The sequence below is a fragment of the Zea mays genome, chromosome 5, assembly GCF_902167145.1.
Source record: "Zea mays cultivar B73 chromosome 5, Zm-B73-REFERENCE-NAM-5.0, whole genome shotgun sequence".
Classification (NCBI taxonomy): domain Eukaryota; kingdom Viridiplantae; phylum Streptophyta; class Magnoliopsida; order Poales; family Poaceae; genus Zea; species Zea mays.
This window is the reverse complement of record NC_050100.1, coordinates 210,016,900-210,034,825: the sequence shown is the minus strand read 5'-3', so window position 1 is coordinate 210,034,825 and position 17,926 is coordinate 210,016,900. Positions and strand designations below refer to the sequence as shown.

General features: G+C 46.6%; 1 protein-coding gene across 2 annotated transcripts; it reads right to left on the bottom strand.

The window, feature by feature from the left end:
- Positions 1-1,289: 1,289 nt before the first annotated feature.
- On the bottom strand, positions 1,290-17,341 carry LOC103627634 (ATP-dependent DNA helicase homolog RECG chloroplastic). Of its 2 annotated transcripts, none has more exons than XM_008647927.2 (17): positions 17,149-17,341; positions 16,900-17,039; positions 16,661-16,772; positions 15,433-15,927; positions 15,235-15,347; positions 13,342-13,573; positions 12,670-12,833; positions 12,193-12,274; positions 10,197-10,286; positions 9,537-9,770; positions 3,918-3,989; positions 3,599-3,748; positions 3,368-3,511; positions 2,887-3,045; positions 2,448-2,531; positions 1,745-2,317; positions 1,290-1,642 (listed from the first exon to the last, which is right to left on the bottom strand). In XM_008647927.2, the coding sequence occupies exons 2-17, from the start codon at positions 16,986-16,988 to the stop codon at positions 1,550-1,552; spliced, it is 2,886 nt and encodes a 961-aa protein (XP_008646149.1). In that variant the 5' UTR covers positions 16,989-17,039; positions 17,149-17,341; the 3' UTR covers positions 1,290-1,549. The 2 variants fall into 2 exon arrangements, with proteins under 2 accessions (XP_008646149.1, XP_035815152.1); XM_035959259.1 differs by having other exon boundaries at positions 16,661-16,789; positions 17,149-17,304.
- Between the last annotated feature and the right edge of the window lie 585 nt (positions 17,342-17,926).

Here is a 17,926-nt window from a genome sequence, read left to right as displayed (position 1 = left end):
GACGTTCGAGCATCAACGACCAGCAGGGCGACATAACAAAAGAGCACCAGTAGGCCGACCCTCCTGCTTCTTCGAACGGCCGGGCGTCAAGGAGCCTCGCCAGGGAGGCCGACAGCAGCGCGCGTGTATGTGCCGGTCATGGTGTCCGCACCCGCGGCAGAATAGAAGGGAAACGACAGATCCGACCGGGAAGACCACAGCAGCAACATATCCAGACGTGAAGACGTGATCCAGCCAAAGGGACGGCGGATCGAGCCGAGAAGGTTGCCGCAACGGGGATCCGACCGGGAAGGCCGCGGCAACGACGGATCCAACGAAGGCGGTGAAGGGTAGGGCGACGGGGCGGTTCCAGCCAGGCAGGGACCTGCGTCGGACCACGAAGGGGATGATGATGGCGCCGGTGACGGGAGAAGCTCGAAAGGTTGGTGCAGCTGGTCGAAGTGATCGACACTAGGGAGAGAACGCCGGCGCGCGCCCGCATGCTCGCGGATCTAGCGACGCAGACGCAGGGGCACGCGGATCATGTGGCGGCGGTTTGGGAGGCCGGAGAAGGGGGGCTGCGTCCGCGGCTAGTGAGGCGGCAGGCGTGCAGCCAGGGAAGGGGAGGGGCTGGCCAAAAGGGGCGAGCATGGCCGCCTAGCCGGCATGAGGGGAGGGGCGGCCACAACGCCGGGCTGCAGGGAAGGGGCGGCCGCGGGGAGGGGAGGTCCAGCAGCTAGAAGCAAGCCGACGGCACTCGGGAGAACCGCGGACGAACGCCGGCGACGCAGGGGAGCGCGAGAGGAGAGCGCCGGCGACGGTCGGTGTCGTGGCCGAGGAGGACCAATGGCGCGGATCCAGGGACGACGTTGTCAAGCGATGCAGATAGAGGAGGCCCACGAGCCTACGCTCGCGCCTAGGTCGCGCCGAGGCTGTACCTCGCCGGAGGAGCCAGCCGCCAGGGCGGCGCCGTGGCCACCATTGCCTCGTGATGAGGCTCCGTGTCGTGCGCCGCCGAGCCGTTTCCCGCGCCGGGGCCGGCGTGGCCGCGCCGCCATGGACGGACCGTCGCGTCCACACTGCCAGGGGGTCGCGCCTCGCGCCGTCGAGGCCAGGGGCTGCCACTCCCGCGCCGAGCTACGAGGGGCCGCGCCCATGCACAGCCGCGCCAGGGGCAAGTGCCGCCCCGAGAGGGAGGAGCCTCCTGGAGGGCGACGACGGCTCAGGTGGTGGCGGCTGCTGTGGGGTGGGAGGCGACCGGTGGCTACTGTGGGTTTCAGAAAACCCTAACCTAGTCTAATAACATGTAGAATAGTGAAGTGGATCATTGTATTGCATAGAGAAGGGGTTACAATATATAGACTCAACTCTAACCCTAATGAACCGGCAGCCTAACAATGGTACCAGCCCACACACACTCACACAATCAGTCTAACAGTTATTCATGGTACACGCCTCGCTCACCAGACGGCATGTCAACTTTGCCGACGCTACGAGCCTACGACCAATAGTTATCCACAGTACACGCGTCGCCCAATGCTACGAGCCTACGAGCAGTACTGTTGACATGTCAATCTCCAAGAATGCACAATGGCTGCCTCATGCTGAGCTCCACCTTCAGCCGTGGATACAACGCTAGGTCGTTGCTTGCGACCAGCACTTTCTGCATTGTATAACCCCAAAGAATGTTACAAGACAGTCAGCTCAATATACATGGAAACACATTTATGAAATATCTTTCAGAAAATTCAGGGGAAGAACTTACCAGAGCGGCAAGATGGGCCTCTTGTAAAATACCACCATCGACCTCCAATCTAGCTATTGGAAATTCTGGAAGATGACCAGATTGCTTTTTACCTAGTAGATTGCCAGGGCCACGGAGCAGCAGGTCTGCATTAGCCAGGTAAAACCCATCGGAGGACTTCTCGAGCACCTTCAGCCTTGGCAGCGTGCTCGAAGTTGAAGCCAGGAATATGCATCTGGATTTCCTCTCACCGCGACCTACTCTCCCTCGCAGCTGATGCAGCTGAGAGATTCCAAATCGCTCAGCGTTCATGACAACCATCATGGAAGCATCAGGAACATCGACCCCGATCTCGATCACCTGTGTCGACAGGAGAATGCGTGTTTCTCCGCTTCTAAAACTGTTGAGAGTTTCTTCCTTCTCATCGCTCCTCATGCGGCCGTGTAATAGCCCACAGGGATAGCCTTCGAATTTTTGCTTTATGGAATCAAATCCAGCTGTTGCAGCACGGAGTTGTGGCAAGTGCTCAGACTCATCTATGATAGGATACACAAGGTAGACCTTGCCCCCGTCTATCAGTTCATCCCTCATCATCTGCAGATCATAAGATTGATACGAAAAACATAAGAAAAACGGAGCTCACTGCATCTACATACAGACAAACAAGAAACAAAAAGGTTTAGGTCCAACATAAGAAAAACAAAAGGCAAAACCATGTCATTACCTGGAAGACAGCTTCAAACCCTACATCATTTCCTTCAAGAGCAAGGGTTTTAATAGGTTGCCTTCCAGGAGGCAGGTCCGTGATCTATAAGAAACATGATGTCAGCTGTGAAAAACTATAATACCTGTGCTGTGAATCTGGAATATAAAGATGCAGTAAACCAACATTTGCATCAATTCCTAAGTCCTAAATCTGATCTGTTAAATTTTGTAGCAGGTTCTTGACATCCAGATTGAAGGAGAATGTGCTACTAATTGTTTAATAAAACTACCTCCGTTCTCAAATATTTGTCAACCGCGACAAATAAAAAATAATGGAGGGAGTATGTTTGTACTAATCTAGAATTAGTCCAGATTTACGTTTATTTTGGACGTGGTACCCTTACATTATGTACTCCCTATACCTTACATGAAAAACCAACGTATCTGCAGCAGCATACCTGAGTAAGAGACATATCACCATATAAAGCAAGTGCCAATGTTCTTGGAATAGGGGTAGCTGACATCGCAAGAACGTGTGGAGCCATAAATGTTTCAGAATCAGAAGCCTCGTCTGAACTTGTATTTTCACCACTCAACTTTGAGGAAGAAGTATATAGCTGTGACAAAATGTGAAATTTTGGTTCAATAAACAAAACTTAATGTTCTTTGAAGCAAAAACAGAAAGGCATCAATCAACCGTAGCTAATCACCAGTAGGAGTTTGCTATTGACAAATTATGCTACTAACAAATGCATGTCCACAAGATGCAGAGATCAGAATATGTAACATTAAATTAGGTATAAAAGAAAATATGAGAATTACAACCTAAGCCCAGCAGCAAGAATTACAGTTTCTGCACCAGTACTAGAATAAAATAGCATACAGGAAGAAAATGCATAGTTAACGTTCAATATGAACACCATACGCTCAGCAATTTACCTTACTGTTAAACCTGCCTCTCTGTACAACTCCAAAGCGCTGCTGTTCATCTATAACAGAGATACGTAAAGCTGAAAATTCAGTTTTATCAGCTATTAAGCAGTGTGTTCCAATGACCATGCCTATCTCTCCAGTTTTCAGACCCTGTAATAGAATACGAATAGAGCGGAGATATTAATATATGCATGTGGAACTTGAGAGTGAGTGAAAGAACTAGGGAGAACAGCTTGCATCTCGAATTATCCTTGACTCCCTTGTGGACGTTGAACCAGTTAGCAAGGCAATATTTGGTTTCTCATCTCCATCAAACTTCTCTAGCAATGAAGTTAGGTGTTCATAATGCTGGACAGCAAGCACCTCTGTTGGAACCATGAAAGCAGCCTAGAAAGAAATGTGGAAGTGAATATATTGAACTGTAACTCCTGACTGAAGAAAGTGACACAGGAACAAAATTGATTGTTTTCTCATCTCCGATTGGCGTAAACAACTTAATATAACTAAGCAAGCTGGATTTCACTGGCAGCCTCTTTAATGCACAGTAGTATGATACCTGAAATCCTGAATTAACAACCTCCATACATGCCAGGAAAGCAACAATGGTCTTTCCACAACCAACATCCCCCTGCCACCAACAAATAGAGAATATTTGTAATGTTTCCCCGATCTTCTTTAAGAAAAAAGTACAACAAGATACCACCACACTAAAGATGTATTTCCTCATAGTTTTTTTAATTCATTTGTTCCTTAACCATATATTGTGTAGAAGAACTGCATTCTGTAAAATGTAGAGCAGTAAATGGGGTAGCAGCAGCTTAAGTCTTTAGGAAAGTGTAGTCAAGTGTTTCAGTGAATTACTGTATAGCATCAACTAATAGAGAACAAACTTTAACTACTAGAAAACCAAACAAATGTAGAGGGTAACAGATTTGAATTTTCAACAGAAAGACATAATATTATCATACTTGCTGTTTTTAGGATAGCAATATAAGGTGGGATGCATATTGAAAGTACTTCAAACAACTCCAAATAAATTTTTTAAAGCAAACATGACTAAAACAAGAAATGTGCAGCATATTGCAAGTGATATGATGACCACACTTAATTAAGAGTCCACTAGAACATCTACACTGATGAACCAAGCAAGGTTATTAAGGCGTCGCTTAAGCAGTAAAGCAGGCCTGACCTGTAAGGCGTCCTGGTCGCCTTGCCCGGGCGAGTAACTGTGGAAACGTAGGCTAGAACAGATTTGATTGTAACAAGATAGGGGTTACACATATATAGGCACGGATCACAAGGTTTATAGAAACACCCAATTTGATCCTTGCCTAATCAACTCTTATACCCTACCTATTCTGGCCAGATTACATGGGGAAGGTAATCATATGACTAGCCCTGATTCTAGCTAACCAAAACTGACTAACACACCCCCAAAATCTGATCGTCGGTGGGACGAATGTTCAGACTGGTCCTGAACTCTGTAAAGACAGAGGACGGAAGACCCTTGGTGAATATATCGGCGTACTATGATGACGCTATAACATGAAGGACACGAATGTCACCACAAGCAACACGTTCCCGCAAGAAGTGGAGTTCAATCTCAATGTGCTTGGTACGTTGATGCTGAACCGGGTTGGAGGCCATGTAGATTGCTGATGTTGTCACAAAAGACCACTGAGGCGCGACGCAGTGGTGTTCGTAACTCGGTGAGGAGCTGTCGTAGCCAGGATGCCTCGGCGACTACACAATAGTCAACTTCAGCGTTGGAACAAGAAACCGTGTTTTGGCGCTTGGACGACCATGAGATGAGGTTGTCACCCAAGAAGACTTGCAAGTATCGGGACATCAAGCACAGTCTGCATCAGAATACACCACCAACTCCTCTTGACTCTGGCAGGGACAGATCATCAACCCCAAATGCAGAGTGCTGAGTGCCTCAAACATAACGAAGAATTCGCTTCGGTGCTGCCAGATGGGGTTCTTGAGATCATGCATGTGAAGGCAAATATGTTGGACATCATATGCAAGGTCAGGTCGAGTGAAAATCAGATACTGCAAAGCACCTGCTGTCGGGGATAAGATCCCCGGTCCCTGGGGCCCATCGGTCAGCGAGCGCACTAGGGAAAGGCCTCTGGTAACTGGGGCCCGCTGGTCAGCTGGAGAAGATAGGTAACGTCTACCCTAGAGGCACCCGCCCTCGAACGAACCCCGTGGCGCCGAGCCTGGGGTCGGGCATGGCAGAACCTGACTGGGGGGCCGAGTGCACCGAAGGGAAACCACTCGAGTGGGTCCTGCGCCTGGCCCGAGACCGACCCGACATAAGTGATCGGCCGCATTAACTACGTATGGCGACGAGCCACGGCGAAGGGGCCGGTTCGCTTCCCACTCATGACCTCTGAACCCCTCGGGCCACAGAGCACTCATGACCCACGAACCCCTCGAACTTCGGCGCATTTATGGTCCGCGCACCCCCCCCCCCCCCCGGCCTGTGGCCCACTCATGACCTATCGGGAATAGGCCTGAGTGCACAGACCGCTGACAACGCGCAGCACGACGAGTCGCATCGAGCCCTAGGCTACGAAGGCCAGGGGTTGGCATAGCCCAAATGATGATGCTCGGACCCCGACGCTACCCACATCGTATGACATAAAGAATACGAGACAGCCAGTCAACCCCGGGGCCCACGAGCACGCGCGACTTCACCCCATGGTAGAACGCCTGGTTTACTGCCACCTGATGACTCCTTCCTAAGGAAGCCACCATTGGCCGACCCATTCATCGGCCTATAAAAGGAAGAGGCTGGTCCCCAGACCACGAGATCCGGTCCCAAACGGACAGATGAACGCACCCACGAGGACGGACCCCAGACGAGAAGACACCCAGACGGACCGACGAACAGGACTACAGGAGGAGGACACACCGACGAGGACCCAGAGGCCGGAGCCACGCCACAAGAATTAGCTAGGACTCCACTCTGTAACCTCAGCTCCACCTCCACCACGATAAGATACTTGGGAGCCTCTCCTCCCTCTCTCGCCAGCTTGCGACCCCTACTACGAGAAATCATCAATGGTGACGGTAGCGCAAGCCGCCAAAAATTGGAAGTAGTGACGTTCTGCCCGAACTAGTATAAATCTTGCGCCACGGCGCATACCGTCCAGAGCCCGGAACGCGCACAATAAATTTACTTGTCGGAGCGAGGTTCAAAACACCGACACCTGCCAGACTGCGGAAATCTGAAGCATCCTATGCGCCAACAAGGGTACCAGCGTCAGCTAAGACCTTAGGCGTTGCCTTCTCTCTCCGGCGAGCTGCCCTCGGCACCACCCTCTCCCTCCTACGAGCTGCCCTCTCCACTGCCCCGGCACGCAGCCCTAGGCGCCGCCACCTCCTTCCCCCTCCGGCGCGTAGTCCTAGGCACCCCCGCCCCTCCTCCATCTCCGACGCGTAGCCCCCAGGCACCGCCACCCCACCCTTCCTTTGCTCTGGCGTGCTGCCACCCAGGCGCCACCACCCCCTTCCAGCGCGCAACCCTCAGGCGCTGCCTTGCTTCGTCCTCATCCATGGTGGGCTCCATTGCTCCAGTGATCGAGGATGCCTCTACCCTCCAGGAAGCTCGCCTCGCCGCCTTGGCGCGGGTCGAGCAGGCCGAGGCTGAGGTCGAAACCGCCCCTGTCGGCCGTGTCCAGGCGGCCCTTGAGCACGCAGCCCGGGAGCGCGCCATCGTCGACCCCGCTCCCCCAACGACCATGGCGGCATCCAAAGCGAGGCATCCCGCCCTCTGTCCACATGGCCATGCTCTTCCAGGAGGTCGCCGTCGTGCTCAAGCTACACGCTCAAGCCGTCGACGTGCAGAACATTCGCAGCCTCGTCCCCACCGTCCTCGAACTTGGCGCTGACACCTTCACTCGTTGGTGTGAATAGTTCCTGCTCATCCTCGGCAAGTACTCTCTACTGGACCACGTCCTTCGCGACCTTCCTGCCCTGGACTCGCCCGACTAGGCGCGGATGGACTATGTCGTCCTCTCCTGGCTCTATGGAACTCTCTCCGACGACCTCCAAGACATCGCCAGGCGCTAGGGGGACTGCGGCATCACCGCTCGCGACACTTGGCTTGCTGTTGAAAGCCAATTCCTTGGGAACTGGGAGGTTCGCGCTATCATCCTCGACGCCAAACTCCACACTATCGTCCAAGGCGACCTTTTCATCGTGGATTTCTGGAAGCGCGTCAAGACGACGGTCGATGATCTAGCTGACTTGGGCGAACCTATCTCCCATCGCTCACTCGTCATCAATCTGATACGTGGACTCAACGAGCGCTTTGCCCCGGTCGGTCGTCATCTCCGGCACGGGCGTCCATTTCCCACCCTTCTCGAAGCCTCCGATGAACTCGCCCTCAAGGAGCTCACCATGGGAGTTGCTCCTCCGACGGCCCTTGTCGACGGCCCCACTAATCGCTCTGACGGCTCATTCCAGCACTCTTCCGGAGGCGACGGTTTCGGCTCCAAGAGCGGCAAAGGATGTGACTCTAGGAGTACATCTTCAGCCAACAAGGGTGGACGTGGCAGCCGCGGTCAAGACGGTAAGCGTGGCAACAGGGATGACCGCAAAGGCGGCAGCTCCAAGCCGGCTGTAGGCAGTTCCACCTGTCCGTGGCCCACGCAATACAATCTCTAGCTCATCGTACCAGGGCCTCGTCCGCCATTTCCACTTTAGCCGACAGCGCCAGAACACCAGCATGCACTATTGGCACAGCAGCAACAGGCGTTAATGGCCCAGCCACAGGGTTCCCTTCCTGCGGCCTACTATAGTGCTCATCTTCAGGGGGTGCCACCACCCTCCCTCGGTGTTTCTGCACCACTCGGTTTCTACACTCTGACGCCTGGACTTCCTACGACCAACAGACGCTGGCCTCGACGTTCAGCACCATGACTCTCCAGCAGCCTCAGTCTACCAACTAGTACTTCGACTCAGGTGCTACCTCTCACATTACCTCTGATCCTCATTTTCTTACACATCCAACTCTTCGCGGTATCCCGTTCCTTCTTCCATTATCGTTGGTGATCGTTCTTTACTTCATGTTACTGCAGCAGGCAATACTTCCTTCACCAATTCCCTATCTCTTAATAAAGTTCTAGTCTCACCTAGAGTTATTAAGAATCTTATTTATGTTCGTCAGTTTACTACCGACAACAATTATGTTGTTGAATTTGACCCTTCTGTTTGTTCTGTGATGGATCTGACGTCCCGACAGGAGATTCTCAGGTGCAATAGTTCTGGGCATCTGTACCCCCTGCAGCTTCCCAGTGCTCATGCCCTCAGCATTGATTCCACCTCTTCGCTCTGACACCATGTGGAAACGTAGGCTAGAATAGATTTGATTGATGCATACCAAGATAGGGGTTACACATATATCGACAAGGATCACAGGGTTTATAGAAACATCCTATCGCAGTTTATAGAAACACCCAATCACAGATTGATCCTTGCCTAATCAACTCTTATACCCTACCTATTCTAGCCAGATTACATGGGGAAGGTAATCATATGGCTAGCGGCTAGCCCTGATTCTAGCTTACCAAAACTGACTAGCAGTAACGCATCTATGGGGCGACGCCTTGGCCAAAGGGTAGTGTGTCTTCTTTTTTGGGGGGGAGTGGATGGCTAGAACTAGACGTCACCCTCTCGTGTTCTCACCTAGCGGCTGCGCGAGCAAGACAGCGGCAGCGCGTGCAGGACACGACACAGGGCTCGGTCGGCTAGCGAGCTCCCTTCCAGCCCTCCCTCTCAGAGGGCAGTGGCCGGCCCAGCAGCTCCCCTACTCCCTCTCTGTTTTGGCTTTTGGGTAATGCTTATGCCCTCTCTATTTTGCCCTCCACCACTTCCTCACTGAAAATAGATGTTTGGTCCTCTTTTGTAGTTGCTGAAGTACTGAAAAGTGAAAATGGAGAGTCGCCTCTCTCTATTCTGCCGTCCACTATTCCCTATATTTTCCTATCTTTATATATGATGAGTAAGGCATCGCCTCACCTTTCCACTTAAAAGGTAGGGAGGAGGGGTCGCTCGCCTTATCGCCTTATCGCCTTAATAACTATGGAACAAAGTATAAAAACAAGAATGAAATACTAAATTGATTGGTTAACAAACTAAGAAAGGTGCAAATAATAGTTACCTGCAAGAGTCTGTTCATGGGAACTGGTCTCCTGAGATCCCATATAATCTCTTGAACAGCATCCAACTGACTAGGAGTAAGCCAATAAGGAAGAGCCCTCAACAATTTCTTTGTAAGAGGAGACCAATCATCTACACCAACAGTATTCAGCTCATGACTTTTGCACTTGTATAACAATTCCTCCTTCTCAACCCGCGTACCAACTGCTTCAAGCATTTGAAATAGTCTTCCTAACTGAAATAATAACCAATGTTGTTGCAAGTGACACATGTAAGGTCATCAAATTGTTCAACTAATCATGATTAGCTGCAATTAGTCAGGGTTATCAGTGCCATGGCGATCAGTTATGCACTACGATTAGACATGATTAGTCGCCTGATTGGTGCCATGGCGACTAGGGTCGATTAGACAATTTGAAAACATTGCGCATGTTTGTTTGAACAGTTAAAGAACCAAGGTATGGTTAAGAACAATTATTATGAGCTCAAGGAAATGTGAGCATGGTGATATCCATTATTTATTAAGTCAACATAATTAAAACCAAGCATGCCAAGCAAGTTGCAGACTAATAAGCCACATAATACAACTGAATTTTCTACACATACAATGAGCTCTTGCACAGATGTCAACAAGCAAATGGGCTGAAAACAGCAATGATACCTGGAGGTAAAAGAAATCATCAAATATAAGCCTTCTTCGAGCAAAATCAGCTTCAGATCGATCCTTAGGTTTGTGAATTCCCATGTAAGCCTAAAATTAACCAAAATTGTCATTGAATGCATTATTTACAAAATCAGAAATATCCAAGACACACAGTACGCCCAAGCATCAGAAAAATGCAATGACTTTTAACTGCCCTAAAACAGGTGTCATTTCAGGCATTTACAGTCCAAAGGAAATAAATTAGGATCAACCTCTTTCGCAATATACTCCATCCATCAATGGAGGAAGAACTTCTGTTTGAAAGGTCAAACTGTGCAAGTTTTGACCAACAATTAGACACATTTATAATAAATTATTATTGTACAGAATTTATGCTGATTTTAGAGTAATTGAAATTACAATGCAAGAGTTACTTAAGTTCATACATCTACCTTTTAAGACTTTCTAAAAGCACACCTTATATTGATGAATAGAGCAAGTATTAATAAAAAAATTCAGTATAACCTACTCATTTTTTTCATGTCCAATTAATAAATTCACAAAATAAACATTTGGCAGATCAAACTGAAAGAATTCTGGCAACAGTTTATTTATACAGATGTATCAGCAGCGCCGGCCCTGAGCGCGAGCAGACGGGGCGGCCGCCGGGCCTCACATTTTCAGGGGGGCCCACGGCCCCACCCATATAGTGCTAGTATATTAGTCCCCACGCCGTGTACATGTCAACATGTGTTGTTGTATATATACGTGAGTGCTACGGCTGCTGCCATGTGCCATACAACGTAAATAGCAATTGCCTTGCCTGGCCTGGCCGCTGGACCTTCCCACAGCCTACGTACACGACACTAGTCCCGGGCTCCTACGACAATGAGGCAAGGCATCCTAGGCGACGGCCGACAGGTCTGCCGTCTGCGGTTTGACGAAGACGCCAGTCACAAGGCAGATCTGAATCTGCGGACAGGACGTCGCACGCGGCACGCGTACACATATCATCGAGATCACGACGCCTGTGCTGAGGATTCCTAGGGTTGTTGCCGCCTCTCCGGTGCCACCGCCAGGCCAGATCGTCTCCCTAACTGAGGTATAAATATTTTTATCAGCCGAAAGAAGCTTTTTAAAGTTGAAGTTGTTGAAGAATTATTTAAGATCTAAAATGTCTCAGGAAAGATTAAATGGTTTGGCTATTTTATTTACTGAGAAGATATTATTGGATGAGATTGATATTGACACCATCATCAATGACTTCGCATCTAAACATGTTAGAAAAAACTTAAGATTGATATTGACACCATCATCAATGGCTATTTTATGTATTGATTTTAAGGTAATATCGTAATATATATCCTTTTATTTATTTGTTATTTGATATGCATATTTTAAGATGTATCTTGAGTGTTTATAAAGATAATATTTATATAAGAAGGGCCTCTATTTTTAATTTTGCCCTGGGCCTCTAAAATGTCAGGACCGCCGCCAATGTTTTCAAGTCGGGCGACTTGATGGTCGTTCTGGCTGACCGACTTGGGCGATTAATCACGATTAGTAGGACGACTTGGCAATTAATCGTGATTTTTCCAAACCTACTTGGACGATTAATCGCGATTAATCGGACGACTTGAAAACATTGACCGCCGACGTGTATCAGTTATTGCATGGAATTCTGCAGGCAATTTGCTACAGTAACAGAAGCAGCAACAAAACTCCTCATTCCCAAGCAAGCTGGGGCAGGTTAGACATAAAACTTAACAAAAGAGAAGAGACAACAAAATTTTACTAAATGGTAAAAAAACTAGATATTGATAAAAAGGACACATGGCTTGCATTAGTTAAAATAGCGTTGCAGAAAATGCCTAGTATGGTCATTCAGTTAAAGCGGTCAGCACAGCAAACATTCATATCTACATTCGTACTGTAGTTCAATAAAGAAAGGTTCCTACTATTGCTGGTGCAAGAAGAATAATTAAAGTATAATATAATTCAAGGTACTGCTTACATCAAAGAGATTAGGCAAGTTGAATTCAACGAGAACATCGGGAGGCACTGGATCAACATCTGGGCTCAATATCTTCAAGGCCCTGTACACAATTGCAATATCTTTCATAACTTGATGAAACATAATAATGTGTATGTGAATGCAATACAAATAAGGTAAAAGTCTAATGGTCTGCAGTCATCCTTTAAAATGCGAACAGTGCAAGTTATCCGTCAATATGAGGGACATCTTGATATATCCTAAACTTTGGCGAAAGTTGAGGGCTAAAATGAATTTGTTACTGCTAAATTTAATTAGGAACTAATTTATCAAGGACGCGGCCAAAAACACCTCAGCATTTCTCTTTTTTCATTTCAAACGAATTAAACTTTTAGATTAGGCATATTTGCAGATGCAGAACCAACGGTTTCATGGTTTACTAGATGGTAGTCTTAAAGTAAATAGACAAAAGACAGACATGAGACACCATGCACCGACCTAGAGATTGAAAGGCCAAGCAGACTAGGTTTTAATCCCGCTTTCGACGGGTATATAGGGTGTGGTTTCCTAGCAAGCATAGTGCTGTGTTCCCCTTCTCCTTCAATAGCGTCAATTGTGTACTCCTTCAACTCATAATGGCCATTAGCAAGCACCTTTTTTATCTGCACAGGCAGAGTCAGTAGGTTATTCATCTACATATGCTGTTAAGCAGCTAATTCCTTAATCTCCAAGAGTTCAAAAAAGTTCTTTAGAAGAGAATATTCGCACAATGAAGCTACATTATGGCTATTCTTACAGGTGCACTTGGATAAATAAAAAATGACTTTTTAGTTTTTATGGTTCGAAATCAGTTTGCACCGTAGCATTACAAAGGAAATGGCAGACACAGTGCCAGAGGCTCCCACACGAGTGGGGTCTGGGGAAGTTAAAAAACCGAGGCAAACATTCCCCCGCAAATATGGACAGACTGCTATTAACCAGTAACCTGGTGAGTCAGTGAGACACTCTCACCACTGCATCAGGCCTGCCCTTCAACAGTATAATCTTCTAAATGATAGAAATCTGAAGGGGAAAATGCAAGTGTGAATGTAGGGGGGAAAAGAAAGAACAAAAAGGCCTGCAAACATGCTTCAAAATTAGGGAAAACTGCCAGAAGGGTCATTCACCAACCTTACCACTAACATAAACAAGATCCCCTTCTTTGTGCTTTGCTGACATTAAGTTAAGAAAATGTTGGGAAGAAAAACGTGCGCCACTGAAAAATCTGTTGAGGTGCAAGTGAATTCTCTTTTGCTCTGCTCCAGAGTGACTACTCTCAACTGAAGAGCTCAATTCAGACTCGATTATGGAACAACCAACAACCACCTCAAGAAGACCTAAAGTGGACTTAACCTTGATTCCCCTGAGAACAGTCATCAACAAAGTATTTACAAGAAAGCATAGTGAAATATCAGCAATGGTGTACTGCTTTGTCTAGAAAATGATGGACATAATAGAGATCTTGCAAAACTATATGATTAGTGTACACTGATAACTATCTTAAGAAGGAACAAGGAATTTCAGAAAATTCAATAATAGTGAAGTGGTGGTTTCCATTTTGTCTTGCATACTTTAAATGCAATTGAGATCTTCCAATAGCTCTCCATATTTTCTTCAGTAATCGGCAAAATTACAATTTTTTGTTCTTCAAAAGAATATATATTAACGTATTCTTATTTGCTCGATCCACACGCATAGTCAAACATGAATTTGCTTGCTGAAGAAAACAAATCCTTTATAATTCATCATTTTAACCCCTTTTAAAAATGTGCTAGAGCATGAATTGCTTCATATCACTGTAAATGTTTTGTCTGACTTCCTCAAGGTTTGGGACCTCACTACAGACTGGGTCTTAACACCAGATCAGGAGGATAAGCATAGCTGGAGGCTTTCAAGCTCAGGTTTATATTCGGCAAAAATCGGCATATACCGGTTTCTTTCTTGGAGCAACAACTTTTAAACCTTGGGAAAGGATTTGGAAATCATGGGCTCCTAGTAAATGCAAGTTCTTCATGTGGCTCATGGCCCACGATCGCTGCTGGACAGCAGACCGACTAGCAAAAAGAGGACTGCCTCACCCTCAATTTTGTACACTATGTGATCAAGAGGAAGAAACGATAAACCACTTGCTGGTTTCCTGCGTTTTCTCTCGGGCTGTCTGGTTTCAGATGATGAAATCTGTTGGGTTGCAGCACCTTGCTCCTAACCCTGCGTGCTCCTCCTTTGAAGATTGGTGGGAAGGGGTTGCTGCATTTTCTGCTGGTCTAGCAAACACAGGGCTGCACAAGGGCTTGAATTCTTTGATCATTATTGGTGCTTGGGCCATCTGGAATCACCACAATAGCTGTGTTTTTAATGGTGTGCAGCCTAGTCAAAGCATGGTCATCAATTGGGTCAAGGAGGAGGCTTAGCCAGGGATTTATCTAACATCCTTATGCTCCAGTAATTTCAGTGGGTAATCTTTAATTTGAGTCTCCATGGTCACGGGACTAGATGTCTTTTGTTGTTGTTGATGTTAATTTTCTCCTCCCTATAGCCTAGTGTTTGTGGGTTCGGGTGGAGTTGTACGAGATTTCCTTGCCTCACCCTTTCTTCTTAATATATTGATACGCAGCTCTCCTGCGTTTTCGAAAAAAAAATGAATTGCTTCATTATCAAAGGCGGTAAAATGAGCTAAAAACTGTTGAAGAAACATTACTTGAATTAAGTGGTGATACAAGAATCATGACCAACTTCAATGAATTTGAAGTTACAGGAGTTGGCAGCAAGACTAATTGATATTTAATATTCTTGACGAGGCCATACCCAAATAATCCTGAAGGAAACAGTTCCACTCCCATGCAATTTAAGCTACTACGCGATTATATCAAAATATTCCATGCATATTTCACAAAATCTTCTTCCTTGCTCCATAACAATCCAATTCATCTGATGAACTAAACCGTCCACTCCTTTTCTCTTACATTATGTTCCTTCTGAATGTATTTTATAGCTCTAAATCTCTAATGCGTAATGTTTAATTACCTGGAAGATATAACAGTACCAGATAACATAATATACTGCCCATATTCTATGGGGCCTTGAGGGTTTTGCAGATCTGCATAAGTCCGAGGAAAATGCTGCAATAATTTGCGGACCTATAAAAGAGGAGGAGGTGAGTTTTTTTCCTGTTTTTACCAAATCAAAAGAAAAATACGAAAGAAGTAGCTTGACAGCTGATACCGTATGGAAACCACCATCCTCTAGCTGGCGATATTGCCTACTAGTTGTTCCAGGCAAGCACCTTATACTTTTATCCAGTATACTATTGTCAGAGGTTATAGCATCTGACAATGACTCGGGGGACTTCGTATCAACTATTGGTTCAATGAGAGGGATCTCTTCACTGATTGAAAGATCACCTGCAGTTGTGGGTGTTTGATTCAATGGATGACAGTCATTATGGAATTCATAAGCTGACTCCAAATTTCGAGCTGAGCCTTGGATGAAATTTGTGAGCTTTTCAGAAAGTGCAGCTTCTTTAAACTTCATGTTAGTAGAATCCTCATACAGTTCAACAGGTGATGCATCACCAACTTTTATGCATGGAAACTTTGCAGTAATTTCTGGGAAATCGATTTCTTTCAAGGCACTAATCAACTCTGCAGAAGATTCCCCAGGGGCTCTTTGTTTCTCAACTAAATCTTGTGGATTACTGTAACCCACCAAAACAGACACCTGCAGTAGTACATATTTCAGACAAGCTCAGTTTTTGTAAAACTAGAGTTGAAGAGTAAATAGTTTGCTGGACAAATCTTAAAGCGGGAATGGGGTTAGAGCTGGAATTGACCCTTGGACAAATCTTCTCGGGTCCTGGGTTCGACTCCCCATGGGAATGAATTTCAAGCTGTGGTTAAAAAAATCCCCTCGTTTGTCACATGTCAAAGCACAGGTCTAAGTCCCGATCCCGGTTGCGGTCGTTTCTCACATAGGCTACGGTGCCGCTGTGTATAGGTGGGACACGAGTTCGGAGGTTTTCTCGACCTGCGTGAAAAGGTCTTCTTCTTAATATAATGCTCGGGGGCTGTCTTACCACACACACACACGCAGGTCGAGTTTTTTGACCCTTGGAGTGTGCTTTAAATTTGTGAAAAGCAGAAACAAACAGAAAATGCATAATCTGTAAAATCAACATAATTATGTAGTGCAATCCCTTAGACCTAAAACTAAATTACAACTGCAATAACAAACCATATACAAATGGCAAACAAATAAGTTGTTGCTGCTCCGTTCTTAGTAGTTAACTCTCCTGAGCATTTCCATCAGAAGCTAAGGATAAAAAATAGCTAGTATATTAGGACTGCGATGTGGGGACAGATGAGTAGACAGACTCAAAACCATCAAAGGTGCATGGCAAAATGAATGTTAAAGTTAACAGATGACAACAATAAAGTACTATGAAATCAAGTACCTTTTTAAGGAGCTTTGATCTCTCCGACACTCGGTCCAACAGCTTCCGGACATATGTATGATTCTCACGCGAACAACACTGAAATGGTCTAGAACCGAGAGCATTCCGAAATCTGCCGTACAAGAGATTCTGTAAACATCCTCGTCACTAGCCATGCTCATAAATATAAATTTCAATATAACTTCGCGGATAAGGTACGGGAGAAATCCTAAAATCTGAACAAAGGTACAGAACAATACCTCATTTTGGAAACCATCCTTCTAGCGCGCCCCCTCCGAAACTCCAAAGATATTATCCTCACTACAGGGGCGGATCCAGTGAAGGACATGGGTGTACTGTGTACAAATGTACACCCGGTAATGAATTGATGATATAATTTCTGCAAAAAGTTCGAAGTCGGTAGACATTAAATAGTGATAGTTTAACCCTGGTTTGGTTTGGGTGCTCGGATTCGCACAGCAGTAAGGGAAGAGAAGGGGTGGAAATACCTGGTGGATGTCGCCGGCGAAAGGACCAACGAAGACCTCGGCACCTGGCGTACGGAGGCGGCGGTAGCCCCGTCGTCGCAGACTCGCAGAGAGAGAGAGAGCCAGAGAGGTGGGGGGCCTGGGGGGAGACAGCGCACGCGGGCCGCCGGGTGAAGGTGAACAGCTGCGGCCTGCGGCCTGACCGAGCAGGTTGTTGGGCCGTTTTTTTTTACTAAACCCTTCTTTCTTTCTTTCTTTCCCTTTTTACTTTTGTTATTTATTCCTTCCCTTATTCCCACACTACTAATGGCTAGGGCTGGGCAAAAAACCCTAACCCGAAACCCGAACCCAGAATACCCGAACCTGAACCCGAAGTATCCGAAACCCGAATTTTGTTCGGGAATTTCGGGTAGCAACTTGCAAAACCCGAATTTAGTTCGGATAATTCGGGTATCACAATCGAGTACCCGAATTACCCGAACTTTCATGTGTCATGTACTCGTGTCATGCTTAATTATTAATTTGTACCTTTATAATTATGTGTATGTGTGCATAACTTGTGATTGTAGATTGCTTGTGTTTTATATGTCCATGTATATCATTATTCAAACTATATTTTTATACTAATTTAATATGGTGTATGTGTTTTTATGAAGCTGACACAATAGTTCGGGTAGTTCGGGAATACCCGAACCCAAACCCGAAATTTCGGGTACCCGAAATTTCGGGTATTGCAAAACCCGTTGTAATTTCGGGTATCGATTTTTAAAACACAAAATTTTAAAAACTCGAATTACCC

What these genes read in the sequence shown, in the direction of transcription:
- LOC103627634 (XM_008647927.2), bottom strand. Translation starts at nt 16,988, where the DNA reads ATGTCCTTCACTGGATCCGCCCCTGTAGTGAGGATAATATCTTTGGAG. An exon ending in GGTACTGTTATATCTTCCAG is followed by an intron (nt 13,574 to 15,234) that starts GTAATTAAACAT and finishes GACTGTTCTCAG; the next exon opens with GGGAATCAAGGTTAAGTCCA. An exon ending in ATGATTTCTTTTACCTCCAG is followed by an intron (nt 9,771 to 10,196) that starts GTATCATTGCTG and finishes TTATTATTTCAG; the next exon opens with TTAGGAAGACTATTTCAAAT.